This window comes from Trichomycterus rosablanca, chromosome 1 (assembly GCF_030014385.1).
Source record: "Trichomycterus rosablanca isolate fTriRos1 chromosome 1, fTriRos1.hap1, whole genome shotgun sequence".
NCBI lineage: Eukaryota > Metazoa > Chordata > Actinopteri > Siluriformes > Trichomycteridae > Trichomycterus > Trichomycterus rosablanca.
The window spans coordinates 59,381,127-59,398,846 of record NC_085988.1 but is presented as its reverse complement, the minus strand read 5'-3'; the positions used below and the strand labels follow the sequence as shown (position 1 = coordinate 59,398,846).

Here is a 17,720-nt window from a genome sequence, read left to right as displayed (position 1 = left end):
GTCACACTTTTTAAATATAGATCTTTTACTGTATTCAATTATAGGAATCACTTCACATCACTTTACTTAGTAAGCATTGGTCTCCAGTCTCAGTTTTGAGTTGTGCCAGTACCGTCAGCCTGACCGGGTGCTCAACAGACACAAACACAGTGTTTAAGGCAGGGAAGGTCGTTTAGAAACAATGTAATGATCAGTATGTGCTGGTGCTCAAAGTAAAAATTGGCCCCTGGTAAGTGCATAGATGTACCCGACGACTGTAGCGTGTGCTGGCCACAGGATATCCTTTCGAGCAGGGCCTCTACCCTTAGATGGGTCATGAGCCGAAAAAAATGGGTTGCAGAGAAAAATAATAATAATTAAATAAACTTGTTCGCGAAAGCCCCCTTGTGGAGGCTTTATGTTACATTTTGTAAATCACAGTGAGGCCAGATAGAGTAAGATGCATTGTTTGTGTTGCTTGGGTCATGTAAAAAATCATGGACAAAATCTGGGTCGCTTGAAAAAAAAGTTTGAAAAACCCTGCTGTAGAGTTTTTCCAAACTATACACCGATCAGCCATAACATTAAAGCCACCTCTTTGTTTCTACACTCACTGTTTATTTTATTAGCTCCACTTACCATATAAAAGCACTTTGTAGTTCTACAATTACTGACTGTAGTCCATCTATTTCTCTGCATGCTTTGTTAGCCCCCTTTCACCCTGTTCTTCAATGGTCAGGACTCTCCCAGGACCACCACAGTGCAGGTATTATTTAGGTGGTGGATGATTCTCAGCACTGCAGTGACACTGACATGGTGGTGGTGTGTTAGTGTGTGTTGTGCTGGTATGAGTGGATCAGACACAGCAGCGCTGATGGAGTTTTTAAACACCTCGCTGTCACTGCTAGACTGAGAATAGTCCACCAACCAAAAATATGACCAGCCAACAGCGCCCTGTGGGCAGCGTCCTGTGACCACTGATGAAGGTCTAGAAGATGACCAACTCCAACAGCAGCGATAGATGAGCGATCGTCTCTGACTTTACGTCTACAAGGTGGACCAACTAGGAAGGAGTGTCTAATTGGTACGGTATTTAAAAACTCCAGCAGCGATGCTGTGTCTAATACACTCATACCAGCACAACACACACTAGCACACCACCACATGTCATTGTCACTGCAGTGCTGAGAATCATCCACCACCTAAATAATACCTGCTCTGTGGTGGTCCTGTGGGGGTCCTGACCATTGAAGAACAGAGTGAAAGCAGGTTAAAAAAGTATGTAGAATAATAAATGGACTACAGTCAGTAATTGTAGAACTACTAAGTGCTTCTACATGGTAAGTGGAGCTGATAAAATGGACAGTGAGTGTAGAAACAAGGAGGTGGTTTTAATATTATGGCCGATCAGTGTATGTAGAAGGTGTAAAATAATACTAAAGAAAACTTACTAGCTTTGGGATGCAGCAGGTTCCACACAGTTCCAAGGCCTCTGGTTCAGTCATTACCATTGGTTACAGTCTGTGTGGAGTTTCTGCATGTTCTCTCACCTCCTACAAATATTCCAATATTTTAATGGGCTTCTGAATTTCCATTAGTGGGAGTAGGTGTGAAACTATTATGGACTGGCACCTTGAACTGGCACATCCAGGCAACATGACTAAACACAAATGCAGCTTTTAAATAATCATTCCATTTATTGAAGATAAAGATACAGTGAGAAAGCAATTACACCCCTAAACCTAAATACTGGCTGTGTCACCCTTGGCAGTAATAAGAGCAGGTATTGTTTGTGATGTCTTTTTTATAGATTTGGAGGAATAAAGTGTTTTTGAGCATAAACGGCCCATCTATGTTTTTGCAACCACATATAAATGGGATTCAAGTCAGTTCTGAAACCTTAATTTCATTTTCAATCTCAAGGACTCTTAATCTAGCGTCTAGCCATCACAACGTCTAGCCATCACAATTTGGCCCTCGTCAAACTCGCTCAAATCCTTATGCTTGTCCATTTTTCCTGCTTCTAATACATCAACTGTAAGGATAAAATGTTCATATGCTGCCTAATATATCCCACCCACTAACAGGTGCCGTGATGAAGAGATCATCAGTGTTATTCACTTCACCTGTCAGTGCTCATAATGTTATGCCTGCTCGGTGTATTTAAGACTATTTCTATACATCTCTTGAATAGAACCTGTCTGGCAATACGAAGCAGGCTATGAGGTCTCAAAAAGAAGAACACGATGCCACATTGTACAGAGAATCCAACACAGATGTGAAACAACGTCATTTAAATCTACCAGTCTGGAAAGAGTTACAAAGCTGTTGCTAAGGCTCTGGGACTCCAGCAAACCACAGCAAGAGTCATTATCAACAAATGAAGAAAAACAGATTTCACCAATAACACATCAACGACATCCATGTAGTCACAAAAGAACCCAGACAAACACCTAAAGAACTGCAGGCCTCATTTAAGGTCAGTCATTCACATTGATTTGCTTGTGTGCTTCAGATTACCGTCCTGCCGCATAACCCAACTGCCCTCAAGGTTAAGGTCATGAACTGACAGGCTTTTTTAGGATTTTTTAATAGCAGAATTCATAGTTTTTATTAATTATGGCAAGTCATGCTGAAACAACGCAGACCCAGACCACCACTCTACCACCACCAGAGCACTGTTTGATGTTCTTATGTTAGAATGCAGTTCTAGCTTTAAAGCAGATATAACAGATCCCATACCTTTCAAAAAGTCCCAACTTTAAATCGTCAGTTGGGTGTCATCTAGATGTTTTTTGGAAATGCGAGACAAGCCTTCATGTTCTTTTTGATCAGTGGTGGTTTGTGCCTTGCATCTCTTCCAGGAATGCCATTTTTGGCCTATGTCTTTTTGACTGGAATTCTCATTTTTGGTGTCACCCCCAAAAGCATCAACAATGGGCACGTGAGCAATGGAAGAAGGTGGCCTGGTCTGATGAATCACGTTTTCTTTTACATCACGTGGATGACCGGGTGCGTGTGCGTCGTTTACCTGGGAACACATGGCACCAGGATGCACTATGGGAAAAAAGCAAGCCCTGCCACAAAGCAAAAATGGTTCAGGAATGGTTTGAGGAGCACAACAACGAGTTTGAGGTGTTGACTTGGCCTCCAAATTCCCCAGATCTCAATCCAATCGAGCATCTGTGGGATGTGCTGGACAAACAAGTCCGATCCATGGAGGCCCCACCTCACAACTTACAGGAGTTAAAGGATCTGCTGCTAACATCTTGGTGCCAGATACCACAGCACACCTTTAGGGGTCTAGTGGAGTCCATGCCTCGACGGGTCAGGGCTGTTTTGGCAGCAGAAGGGGGACCAACACAATATTAGGAAGGTGGTCATAATGTTATGCCTGACCGGTGTATACTTATTCTAGTCTTAAACAACTACATGACGTCAGTCAGGACCTGAAGGAGCTGTAAAGTGCTAATTTCTATAAACATTTGTTCTTGTAATCTAGGCTCGATACAGTGCACCTTGGCTTAATAACCATGTTAGTGTCAGCATTTTAGCCTTACCACTGCTGGTCCAAGCAAACAGCTAAATATTTATATTGGGCATTTGTTAAACAACTACATGTTTTTATTTCAGTTTAAAATGATTTCAGCTTGTGTGAATATTTCCAATTGCAAATGTAATCCATACACTAACTGCCAAGTTGTTACTTATCAAAGATAGTTGTAGTCTTGATAAATGTAACTGTTGTAAGCGTTTTTTTCCAAGAAATTCAAATAAGTCAGAATTTGTATCACCATGTTAACAGTAAATGTTTAACCCTTCTGGTTAAGAAAATACATTGTGTTTTTGCTGATGTAGAGTGGAATTTGGTCTTCTGAAAAGATTCCTGTATGATTGAACTGTCTTGTCACTGAGTCCTAGTATCAGGTTATAATTAGCCATCATGTGATCATCTATCTACCGGCATTGCTGTGCCTCAGAACCTCCATCCGAAAGCAGCATGAAGCATCCCCTGTCATTAACACGGACATAATGAGTTTCTACTCTATGAGGACTGGAGAAATTGATGAAATTTTAGAATCAGAATCTTTATTGTTCGCCAAGTACCAAATGTACAAGGAATTTTTCTTCGTGCAGGTGTCAACATATATATAACCCCAAATCAGAAAAAGTTGGAACAATATGGAAAATGCAGATAAAATAAAAATGCAGTGTTCCTTACATTTACTTTGACGTTTATTTGATTGCAGACAGTTTGAACCTGAGATATTTCATGTTTTTTCTGTTCAACTTTATTTCATTTATTAATAAACATCCATTCCTGCATTTCAGGCCTGCAACACATTCCAAAAAAAGGTTGGGGCAGGGGAAATTTAGGGCTAATAATGAGGTGAAAGGACTAACTAATGATGTGATTCAAAACAGGTGATTGTAATCATGGTTTGGTACAAAAGCAGCATCGAGGAAAAGCTGAGTCTTTGATGAGCAAAGATGATCAGAGGATCTCCAGTTTGTCAATAAATGTGTGAGAAAATGATTGAAATGTTTAAAAACAATGTACCTCAAAGAAAGATTGGAAGGGATTTGCATATTTCTCCCTCTACAGTGCATAACATCATTAAACCATTCAAGGAATCAGGAGGAATTTCAGTGTGTAAAGGCCAAGGGCGCAAGCTTAAGCTGAACGCCCGTGATCGTCAATCCCTCAGACGGCACTGCATCAAGAACCGCCACTCAACAATAGCTGATATAACCACATGGGTGAGGGATTACTTTGGCAAACCTTTGTCACACACTACAATACAGAGTTACATACACAAATACCACTTAAAACTTTACTGTGCAGAAAAGAAGCCTTATGTTAACCATGTCCAGAAGCGGCATCGACTTCTCTGGGCTCTGAGGCATCTAGGATGGACCATCACACAGTGGAAATGTGTATTGTGGTCAGATGAATCAGCATTCCAGGTCTTTTTTTTTTTTTTTTTTTTTTAATGGACGTTGTGTGCTCCGGACCGAAGATGAAAAGGACCACCTAGACTTTTATCAGCAACAAGTCCAAAAGCCAGGGTCTGTCATGGTATGGGGCTGTGTCAGTGCCCTTGGCAAAGGTCATGTACACTTCTGTGATGGCAGCATTAATGCAGAAAAGTACATTGAGATCATAGAGCAACATATGCTGCCTTCAAGACGTCATCTTTTCCAGGGACGTTCATGCATTTTTCAACAAGACAATGCAAAACCACATGCTGCACACATTACAAAGACATGGCTGCAGAAGAAGAGGGTACGGGTACTGGACTGGCCTGCCTGCAGTCCTGACCTGTCCCCAACAGAGAATGTGTGGAGAATTTTGAAATGAAATGCGACGTGTTTGCAGGAAGAATGGGACAAAATAAAAGCTGAAACACTAAATCACTTGGTCTCCTCGGTGCCAAAACATCTTTTAATTGTGGTGAAAAGGAATGGCAACATTACAAAGTGGTAAATGCTTTACTGTCCCAACTTTTTTTTGGAATGTGTTGCAGGCCTGAAATGCAGGAATGGATGTTTATTAATAAATGAAAGGAAGTGGAGCAGACAAAACATGAAATATCTCAGGTTCATCCTGTCTGCAATTAAATAAAAGTAAATGTAAAAAAAAAAACTGTTTCTTATTATTTGCATTTTCCATACTGTCCCAACTTTTTCTGATTTGGGGTTGTATAAACAGCGCATCTACTGTGAGTGTAGAAGCAAGTAATGATATCACATTAAAACCATAACAGCATGAACATATTAGGCTTTGTGTAGTGTTTGACTATGTGAAATGTTATATATATTTTTTTGTTCTTAATTTCAGTGATGACCCTCTGCAAAAACTAAAATGAACGGCTACGCTGGTTCTACGTGCCCATCTGAAGGCTTCAGTGGCTACACCTCACAGATGAAGTAAGTAAGCCTCTATCTGACCTTTCTAATGATAAAATAGTTTTTCTACTTACTATTCGTTGTCTCATTTATATTGTAATACTTCCATGAAGCAGGGGAACCAGCTCAGCTTTACAGGTAGCTTATGTGCCATGCACTTTTGACGTCATGTTACCAGGCATAACAATATGTTTTTAGAAATGTGGATAAAAGCATAGCTATATAGCTGTGGAGAAACACTGTTTACAGAGTGTTGGTGTGCTAGTGTTTTGCCGTATAAGTGCACAGGTTGCAGCTGTGCTTATCAACCTGGTGGGCTGTCCTACAGACATAGTTGGCTTTGTCTCAGGGAGAGGGTTGATTAGGTTCCTCATTGCTGCTCCAAATGCAACCTTTGCTGGCTGCTCCAGGCACCTGTACGAGGGGTGGAACTCACAGAGAGACAAGGAGTAAAAAGTTTATAGAATATTCAAGTTGCAGGTGAATTGGTAACAGATGAGGCAATCGGGATTGGGTATAAAAGGAGGATTCATCAAAGGCTCACTCTTTATAAGCAATGATGGGTCGTGGCAACTTTGTAAGAGAATTGATAAGCAGTTCAAAAAAACAAAATTTCAATCCTGCTTATAATGTTTTTCACCATCTACTGTTCATAATGTTATAAAAAGATTCTGGGAGTCTGGAGTCACTCGGTGTAAGGAAAAGCCTAAAATTACTGTAGAATGTGTGTGTCCATTAAGCATTGCATGAGAAACCATCAGTCTGCTACTACAGTGGTCCCCATCCACCAGGCCGCGGACCAGTATCGGTCCGTGGGTCATTTATTACCGGGCCGCACAGAAAGAATAAATAATTAGAGATCGCTACAAGAGCAATGAAATTTTCAATATTCTTCGGTTGTTATTGTCTCCAATCACCACTAGGTGGGAGCAGCGTCTCGTTGCAGCGAAAAAAGCTCAGGATTCACACTGATTTTTAATTCTATAGTTCTTCTTTTTTAAATCCTTCCGCCCCCACCGGTCCTTGAAATCATATCTTATATATGAAACTGGTCCGTGGTGCTAAAAAGGTTGGGGACCACTGTGCTACTACATCAAAAGATTAAACCTGAACCTATATTACACATAGAGAGAGACATACATCAATTATATACAGAAATGCTGCAGAGTTCTCTGGGCCTGTGCTCATCTAGGATGGGCCAAAGGCAGTGGAAACGTGTGCTGTGGTCAGATGAGTCCATTATTCAGCAGTTCTCTGTGCCAAAGGTGAAAAGGATTACCCAGAGTGTCATTAGTGGAAGCTGCAAAAGCCAACATCTGTCATGGTATGTGGGTGCATCATTGTCCATGGCATGGGTGACTTTCATATTTGTGAAGGGACTATTGAAGCGGAGGTGTATATTGGGATTTTAGAGAGACAACTGCTACCATCAAGGCGATGTCTTTTCCCGGGAAGTCCAGGATTACTTCAGCAAGATGATGACAGGCCTTATTCTGCACAGCATGGCTTTGTAGACACAGAATGCTTGTACTTGACTGGCCTACCTGCAGTCCATATCTTTCTTCTTTTGAAAATGTATGGTGATGGATGGATGGATGGATGGATGGATGGATAGATCACTTTATTAATGCCAGAGAGAAAGTCAAGTATTACAACAGCTCAAGGTACAATAGAAAAAAGTATTAAGTAAATAAAAGACTCAGTTAAAAAGTATTAATTAAATAGGCTCAAGGTGAATAAGAAATATTATGTAAGTATTGCAGTACAAAGCATGAAGAGGAGAATCAGTCAATGGCGATTATGGACTGGAGCAGCTGAAGTCTCGTATCAAGCACAAATGTACAAACAATTCACCTGCAAAACTGCAATAATTAGTGTCCTCAATTCCCAAACCATTTAAAACTCTTATATGAAAGGTGATTGAACATAAGGATTAACACTTTTCTGGAGAAGTGGTTTGTAGTTCAAAACAAAAAGCTCAAGCTCAAGAACAAGCTCTGAATGTCATTTGGAGATGTAAGAAGACATAACTTGTTTCATTAGAAAAGGTTGCTTTGGGGTCAAACAGGGTCAAAGTTCAGCCTGACTGAACTTTGAGATCAGTGACAAGCTCAAAAAAAGTGCGTATGAATGGACGGACATATGATTCTGGCAGGCACTCAGAATTTGGCAAAACTGCTGTGTCTTTGGGTTTGTATTGCTCTTCATTCAAATATTAATTGTTAGATGTTATACATACAGTACATATACACTGATCAGCCATTAAAACCACCTCCTTGTTTCTACACTCACTGTCCATGTTAACAGCTCCACTTACCATATAGGCGCACTTTGTAGTTCTACAATTACTGACTGTAGTCCATCTGTTTCTCTGCATGCTTTGTTAGCCCCCTTTCATGCTGTTCTTTAATGGTCAGAACCCCCCCAGGACCCCCACAGAGCAGAGTATTATTTAGGTAGTGGATCATTCTCAGCACTGCAGTGACAATGACATGGTGGTGGTGTGTTAGTGTGTGTTGTGCTGGTATGAGTGGATCAGACACAGCAGCGCTGCTGGAGTTTTTCAATACCTTGTCCACTCACTGTCCACTCTATTAGACACTCCTACCTAGTTGGTCCACCTTGTAGATGTAAAGTCAGAGACGATCGCTTATCTATTGCTGCTGTTTGAGTTGGTCATCTTCTAGACCTTCATCAGTGGTCCCAGGACGCTGCCCACAGTGCACTGTTGGCTGGATATTTTTGGTTGGTGGACTATTCTCAGTCCAGCAGTGACAGTGAGGTGTTTAAAAACTCCATCAGCTTTGCTGTGTCTTATGCACTCATACCAGCACAACACACACTAACACACCACCACCATGTCAGTGTCACTGCAGTGCTGAGAATGATCCACCAGCCAAATAATACCTATTCTGTAGTGGTCCTGTGGGGGTCCTGACCATTGAAGAACAGCATGAAAGCAGGCTAACAAAGCATGCAGAGAAACAGATGGGCTACAGTCAGTAATTGTAGAGCTACAAAGTGCTTCTATATGGTAAGTGGAGCTGATAAAATGGACAGTGTAGAAACAAGGAGGTGGTTTTAATGTTATGGCTGATCAGTGTATATATATATATATATATATTAGGGCTGTCGAAGTTAACGCGATAATAACGCATTAACGCGACCTCAATTTAACACGATTAAAAAAATTAGTGCCATTAACGCAAATTCTAGTTCATGTTGACACTTGACTGGTAGAACAAACGTTTTAATGTCGGACTTGCCACCGTTTTTCATTTGCGGTTTGTTAACATAATGTAACCGATCGTGGTAGTGATGCACTTGCATAATAAAGAAATAAATACACGCTATATTCACAAGTTGTCGGGAGCAGAACACTTTATTACACTTAATTAACTTCTTCTTCTGTACCGAATACCGGAAAGCTGAGTCGAGCACGTTAGTTCATGAACTATGGAAGCCCCAAAGGGTCAAAACACACTCACTTCGTGTAGAAACGTCCATCAAACCATCGTCACGATACAACCACAGACAAGTCTGATACAATAACTACGCCTTATCCCACCTAAAGCACCGCTGATCTACAATGTTTGCTGATGGAGAAATTCTAACCTACAATCTGACATTTACTGCCTAGTATGTGAGTGAATAAACTCCCTTACAGTTTTCTCTTGTCCCAGCAGTTTTTAACATAAGTACATTTAGCATAAAATGTGTTCACCATTTTAATTGTAACATTTCACTTAAAAATCCTTGTTTTCTATAACATTTACACAGATTTTTTTTAATGCGATTAATCGCGATTAACTATATGAAATTCTGAGATTAATCGCGATTAAAAATTTTAATCGTTTGACAGCCCTAATATATATATATATATATATACAGTGTATCACAAAAGTGAGTACACCCCTCACATTTCTGCAGATATTTAAGTATATCTTTTCATGGGACAACACTGACAAAATGACACTTTGACACAATGAAAAGTAGTCTGTGTGCAGCTTATATAACAGTGTAAATTTATTCTTCCCTCAAAATAACTCAATATACAGCCATTAATGTCTAAACCACCGGCAACAAAAGTGAGTACAGCCCTTAGTGAAAGTTCCTGAAGTGTCAATATTTTGTGTGGCCACCATTATTTCCCATAACTGCCTTAACTCTCCTGGGCATGGAGTTTACCAGAGCTTCACAGGTTGCCACTGGAATGCTTTTCCACTCCTCCATGACGACATCACGGAGCTGGCGGATATTCGAGACTTTGCGCTCCTCCACCTTCCGCTTGAGGATGCCCCAAAAATGTTCTATTGGGTTTAGGTCTGGAGACATGCTTGGCCAGTCCATCACCTTTACCCTCAGCCTCTTCAATAAAGCAGTGGTTGTCTTAGAGGTGTGTTTGGGGTCATTATCATGCTGGAACACTGCCCTGCGACCCAGTTTCCGGAGGGAGGGGATCATGCTCTGCTTCAGTATTTCACAGTACATATTGGAGTTCATGTGTCCCTCAATGAAATGTAACTCCCCAACACCTGCTGCACTCATGCAGCCCCAGACCATGGCATTCCCACCACCATGCTTGACTGTAGGCATGACACACTTATCTTTGTACTCCTCACCTGATTGCCGCCACACATGCTTGAGACCATCTGAACCAAACAAATTAATCTTGGTCTCATCAGACCATAGGACATGGTTCCAGTAATCCATGTCCTTTGTTGACATGTCTTCAGCAAACTGTTTGCGGGCTTTCTTGTGTAGAGACTTCAGAAGAGGCTTCCTTCTGGGGTGACAGCCATGCAGACCAATTTGATGTAGTGTGCGGCGTATGGTCTGAGCACTGACAGGCTGACCCCCCACCTTTTCAATCTCTGCAGCAATGCTGACAGCACTCCTGCGCCTATCTTTCAAACACAGCAGTTGGATGTGACGCTGAGCACGTGCACTCAGCTTCTTTGGACGACCAACGCGAGGTCTGTTCTGAGTGGACCCTGCTCTTTTAAAACGCTGGATGATCTTGGCCACTGTGCTGCAGCTCAGTTTCAGGGTGTTGGCAATCTTCTTGTAGCCTTGGCCATCTTCATGTAGCGCAACAATTCGTCTTTTAAGATCCTCAGAGATTTCTTTGCCATGAGGTGCCATGTTGGAACTTTCAGTGACCAGTATGAGAGAGTGTGAGAGCTGTACTACTAAATTGAACACACCTGCTCCCTATGCACACCTGAGACCTAGTAACACTAACGGGTGACATGACATTTTGGAGGGAAAATGACAAGCAGTGCTCAATTTGGACATTTAGGGGTGTAGTCTCTTAAGGGTGTACTCACTTTTGTTGCCTGTGGTTTAGACATTAATGGCTGTATATTGAGTTATTTTGAGGGAAGAATAAATTTACACTGTTATATAAGCTGCACACAGACTACTTTTCATTGTGTCAAAGTGTCATTTTGTCAGTGTTGTCCCATGAAAAGATATACTTAAATATCTGCAGAAATGTGAGGGGTGTACTCACTTTTGTGATACACTGTATATATATATGTTAGAATTATATACATACATACACACAATTTTAAGTTCATATAGATATATTACCAGTGTTTACAGTCTTGATCGCACCTGAGTAATAAAGTGTGCCTTTGTATTGAACCTACTTCAGCCTTGCTATTAGGCATGCATTATTTATTGATTCCCTAGAATTAAAACCCAAGTGTAATTAACACTGTTGTTCACTCGTTTCTTGTAACTAACACTATTAGAGTTTGAACTAATTGTATAGTATTATGCATACTTGTTATCATACATTTTAATTGTGTTTTTTTCCTTTGTATGTCTTCCTCCACAATGGTCTGCCAGAAATTGTCAGTGTTGCATAATTTATTCCTTCTACAGTTGGTGTGAGCCACATAATCAAAGAATATCAAGTGACCAGTTGACTCATTAGAACGGGTGATACCTGAATCCACAAGCACGCTCCACTTCTTCTATTCACACCCCAACCCCATTTTCAGTGCACGGTGCTGAGTCGGAATACATCTCTCAAACTTCTCTGTATATGCAGTCTGAGCAGATTAGTCTAGAATGTTCACCCCCCCTACACACTTTCCCCTCCCAACCTAAAGTTGTCAGCCGCTTGGTTTTACCCGAAGCAGCGGAGAGACATGTATGATGATCTGCATGTTCCCCACTCATCATGCAGGTGCCTCAACCAGCCAGCAATGACTGCTTTTGCAGCAGCTGTAATAAACACTGTCAACCTCCCTTCCAGGTTGATAGCACTTAAGCTTGAAATCGCAGCTGTGTTGGGCTAGCACCCAGCACCCCACCTACACAGTTTTGACCAAGCTACCATTGAACAACAAGACATCATCAATGACTACAGTAATTTGTTATTGTTTGTGTTCTGCAGTGGCAATGGATCCCCATCAACAGAGATCCCAGTGTACAATCCCAACAAATCCAGTGCAAAGGCTCTCTATGGTATGTCTTCTTTCTTATGCTTCTGTTTCTTTCTGACATCAACATAAATAAATGTCCTGTATGAGTAATAAACATGATTGAATGTAGATGGAGAACAGGGCTGATTTACACTTGACACTGTTCTGAGATTAACTAAACATGTGCATGATAAAAACACAAAGATTATTGCTTAATATTTTTCATTAGACTACAGCTATCTTATCCCACAGCTGATCAACGTTCAAATTAATCCAAAGGGTGTTTAACAGGCATGAGGTCAGGGGTCTTGGCCCTAGAAACGGCCTTTTCCAAACTGTTACCACAAAGTTTGAATCATATAATTTGTTTTCTTCTGTAATACATTGTGTTACTTAAAATGCATTTTGTGTGGCTGAAATCCCTGAACTTAATAATTAGAAGTTGCGTCCACAAAATTTTTGACATAAAGTGTATTTTCAGATTCCAAAAAAAATGAAAATGAGCAATAACAGTTGATGAAGCAGCATTCTTGCGTATTCATTCTCAGCAGTCTTGCGCTTGAGAGTTTGTCAACTCTTTTAAATGGATGTCCAGGTACCAATGGATTGGCCAATGTACTGAACTAGTAATCAGAAGGTTGCTGGTTCAAGCCCCCATTGTCAGGTTGCCACTGTTGGGTCCTTGAGCAAGGCCATTGACCCTCAATTGTTTTGATTGTATACTGTCACAGTACTGTAAGTTGCTTTGAATAAGTGTCCACTAAATGCTGATAATGTGAATGTAAAAATGGAACAAACTTCTGATCATTCATTCACTCCAAAAAATAAACCTACATACAATATTTATACCTTTGATATTTGAAGTAAATTAAGATGAGTGTTAAGATGACAGTCATTGGTCAGTGAATATAAATGCTAAACAGACTGCAAATTGTGTTCCTTAAATGAAAAGCATTAGTAATTACAGTAGTAACAAACCAATCCAAGTCAAAACTTTGACTCTTAAATATGAAAAACACAATAATCCACCTCAAATTCACTTAAAGCCAGAGAAGAGGTGTATGTTTCTTGCCAACCCATGTGACTGTTCCTGTAATCTGCTTTATTTCATCTGTTTTAGTGTAATTAAAGTTAATATGGCATCTGTATGTCGAAATATTTATCCCTTCCCGATTTCTTCTGTTTTTGCATAGTTGTCAGGCTTATATATTTTAGATCAAACTACTTTTTAATGCTAATCTATTTAAAACAATCTACCAGTCTAGAAAGGATTCCAAAACCATTGCTTAGGCTCTGGGACTCCAGCAAACCACAGTGAGAGCTATTATTAACAAATGAAGAAAACTTAAAACAGTGATAAACCTTTCCAGGAGTGGAAAAAAAGACTACAGCTTTCACTTGCTTCAGCGGGCAGCATGGTGGCTAAGTGGGTAGCACCGTCGCCTCACAGCAAGAAGGTCCTGGGTTTGATCCCCAGGTGCGGCAGTCCGGGTCCTTTCTGTGTGAAGTTTGCATGTTCTCCACATGTCTGCGTGAGTTTCCTTCGGGAGCTCTGACATGCAAGTGAGGTGAATTGTATACAAAATTGTCCATGACTGTGTTCGATATAACCTTGTGTGAACTGATGAATCTTGTGTAATGAGTAACTACCGTTCCTGTCATGAATGTAACCAAAGTGTAAAACATGATGTTAAAATACTAATAAACAAACAAACATCACTTGCTTCAGCTAAGGTCAATGTACACTATTTTACATTAAGAAATACACTGGGCAAAAATTACATCTATGGAACAGTTGGAAGGTGCAAACCACTATAGACCTAAAAGAACACAAAGGCTAATCTTACATTTGCAGAACAAAAAAACAATTCTGCAAAGAAGAGTGGGCCACAATTCCTTCATAGTTATGTAAAGGACTCATTGCAAGCTGTTGCAAACATTTGATTGCAGTTGTTACTGCAAAGGGCAAAACCAGTTATTAGATTTGGGAAGGGGCAGGTTAATTAATTTTTACATTGGTGATATAGCTTTCAAATAAATATTTATCTTTAATAAATAGAATGATCATTTAAAAGCTGGATTTTGTGTTTGTTGTCTTTATATTAAAATGAGATAGAAAATCTGCAAAATGGATTATGAAGAATTATGATGGAGAATCATATCTGATGTACATACACAGTCTCCACCTGCTGTTTGCTTGGTGTAGTGCTCTACTAAATTCTGGGTAACATGTTATTTCTGGTCTAGGCTTTTCCTTAATGCACCACCTGCTCTTAATGAATATCAGCAGTTACCACCTTATCAAACAGCACACACTTGCTTTAAGATGACTCGGCAGCTGTAAAAAATCAGACAACCTTTACAGAGGTTAAATGTAGACTCCGCCCTGTGCTCTGTGAACAAATCATTTATTTCCTGGCAATGCATTGTGCTTTTGTCTTCTTTTGTAAGCAGAAAGCTCTTCTGTCATGAGCCTGTAGGACAAGGACAAGACTTTTTTGTTTTGTTTGGTTTTTCTCATACCCTCATTGTAACTGTTGCAGACACAACATGCATCACAGTGTATATCTGTCTGGACACTCCTCAGTTTCACTGCAAACCCTGATGACAGATACAATTGGTAGAAAAAAATTCTACTGCCACGTGTTGCAACTCTACTGAATAAATACTGAATATAATAATCTTCATCCAATAATGTAATAAGATTTTTGCACATAATGTAGTAAGGTATTACATTATGTGCTGCTTATTACATAAAAAATTGACTTTAGCACATAATGTATTAACAATAATGTATTAAAAATGATTTAAAATTGGAAGGTGTGCTTATAAAGAATCTCTATAATGAGTACAAATGAAGCTCCATTCCAATAAAGCATACAGTAGAAAATATACTATTATATAATTTATTATATAACCATACATACAGTGGTACCTTCTAACTCAACATCCCCTAAACTCAAAATCTTTGAAACTCACCGTCCTTTATTGAGAAATTTGTACCCTTAAACTCAACGTTTCCCTTAAGCCCAGGGAACGTGTTCAGTTTGTTTAAAAAAAAATTTTTTTATTTGATTTCAAATTAACAATGAACAGTCACTTTGTTCAGCGCTCGGCTTGAGCAGTGGGGTAATACGTCATCAAAGTGCGCATATGAGATGAATCTGCATTTCTGTAAAATAACCACTCTGTTAAATCCACTCTGAAACCTCCCACATGTATCTGTGTTTAGCTGTATTTTCCTCACTGTTTCACTTTTAAACGTGTGTTACAGCTCGGGGTTCTGAGTAATTGTAAGAATCAGCTTTTTAATTTAGTGTTTTTATATTATATTTGTGTTATTTTCAGTGTATAGGTGTCAAAAACAACCCCATTATTTTAAGTTTGCCTAAAATATATGCAGTTTCACGGGACCATGGAACGCAATAACAGGTTTCCCATACATCCTTATGGGAAAAAATACCCTGAAACTCGACGCCTTTTAAACTCAACACCACTCCCAGAACCAATTGACGTTGAGTTTCAAGGTACAACTGTATTATATTATAATATCATACAAATTATTAATCTACCTCTTTCTCTCTCTTTACATACTGTATACATAGTGCCCCATATAATGTTTGAGACATTTGCTTGACAGTTTATAATCAAATCTAACCAATTAGACTTGATTAAAGTACATATTCCAAACATTAATTTAAGGCACACATTTTATTGCATTATTGGATGAAGATTGTATTGCATGGTCAGCAATTTATTACACTTAGAGTTGCTACAGCACATCTTACTCCAAAACACTCAGTAGAATACCAGCATGTAATTGTATTATCACCAAAACTGCATGTTTACATTGACCAAATAAAAACATGGACCTTTTTTTAACATGTATTCATAGCAGAAAAGCGCAAATATGTGCTGTCTGTCTCTCATCAAGGGTTTGTGAAGAAGCAAAATAACAATCTACATTTTTAAAAACCTAAACAGTACCTATGTATACACAGTGAATGATAATGACGCATGTACAGGTTGGACATACAATCAAATGACTGAATCACAAAATGTGAAGTATGCAAATGTCAGGTCATTTATGCAAATGAAGTGTACTATTACAAGGGCAGTCTAGTCATATACTATTCTAATCAGTTTGTCATGGTTGTATGTACATTATAGCAATTTGAAAGCATCTCTCATTAAATGTTCAGATTTCCTGAACTTATGGGGCACAACTATAATGTAGACAGTGACCATCATGAGCATTTTCTTAAACAAGTGGAATCTCAAACTTCCAAAAAATAAAGATTTTGTGATTCTTTATGTACCTATCTAAAACAATAGATCACTTGGAAAAATTGTGGTTTTCCAGTTTTAAGAGTTTGAGCCTGTTTGACAACATAAAAATGTTGCTAATTTTATAAGTTTTTTCTTTGTATGGGTTAGGGCTGGCACTGATCCGATACTCTGTATCGGTATTGGTCCGATATTGGCCCAAATTACTGGATCGGATATTGGAAGAAAAAAAACGTGTATTGATCCGATACTGTTGCTTAATGTAAATAACATTTAATGTAAATAAGGTCATTGTTTGTGTGTAAAGCAAATAACACACAAAGATACGTTCCAGCAGCCGTAACGAGGTGCATCTTGATGACATCGATAACATGTGCCACTGATCTACAACTCATCTCCAGCAGCCATTCAGAAATTAAAACACACTGATCTACTTAAACTTTTAGCATAATAAAAATAATCTACTACTGCTACATCTAAAATCACTGTTTAAACACAATAAAAAAAATCATCTACTACTGCCACATCTAAAAACACTGTTTAAACACAATAAAAAATCATCTACTACTGCCACATCTAAAAACAGTTTAAACACAATAAAAAATCATCTACTACTGCCACATCTAAAAACACTATTTAAACACAATAAAAGATCATCTACTACTGCCACATCTAAAAACACTGTTTAAACACAATAAAAATCATCTACTACTGCCACATCTAAAAACACTGTTTAAACACAATAAAAATCATCTACTACTGCCACATCTAAAAACACTGTTAAAACACAATAAAAAATAATCTACTACTGCTACATCTAAAATCACTGTTTAAACACAATAAAAAAATCATCTACTACTGCCACATCTAAAAACACTGTTTAAACACAATAAAAAATCATCTACTACTGCCACATCTAAAAACAGTTTAAACACAATAAAAAATCATCTACTACTGCCACATCTAAAAACACTATTTAAACACAATAAAAGATCATCTACTACTGCCACATCTAAAAACACTGTTTAAACACAATAAAAATCATCTACTACTGCCACATCTAAAAACACTGTTTAAACACAATAAAAATCATCTACTACTGCCACA

General features: G+C 39.0%; 1 protein-coding gene across 1 annotated transcript in view; it reads left to right on the top strand.

Moving 5' to 3' along the window:
- The window catches only part of eps8a (EGFR pathway substrate 8a, signaling adaptor), a 109,674-nt gene that overhangs the window by 52,472 nt on the left and 39,482 nt on the right, over positions 1–17,720 (top strand). Inside the window, exons 2-3 of the mRNA XM_063004803.1 lie at positions 5,822–5,910; positions 12,299–12,369. Coding sequence (XP_062860873.1) covers positions 5,846–5,910; positions 12,299–12,369 — 136 coding nt within the window. The 5' untranslated portion in view covers positions 5,822–5,845. The remainder of the gene's footprint in view (positions 1–5,821; positions 5,911–12,298; positions 12,370–17,720) is intronic.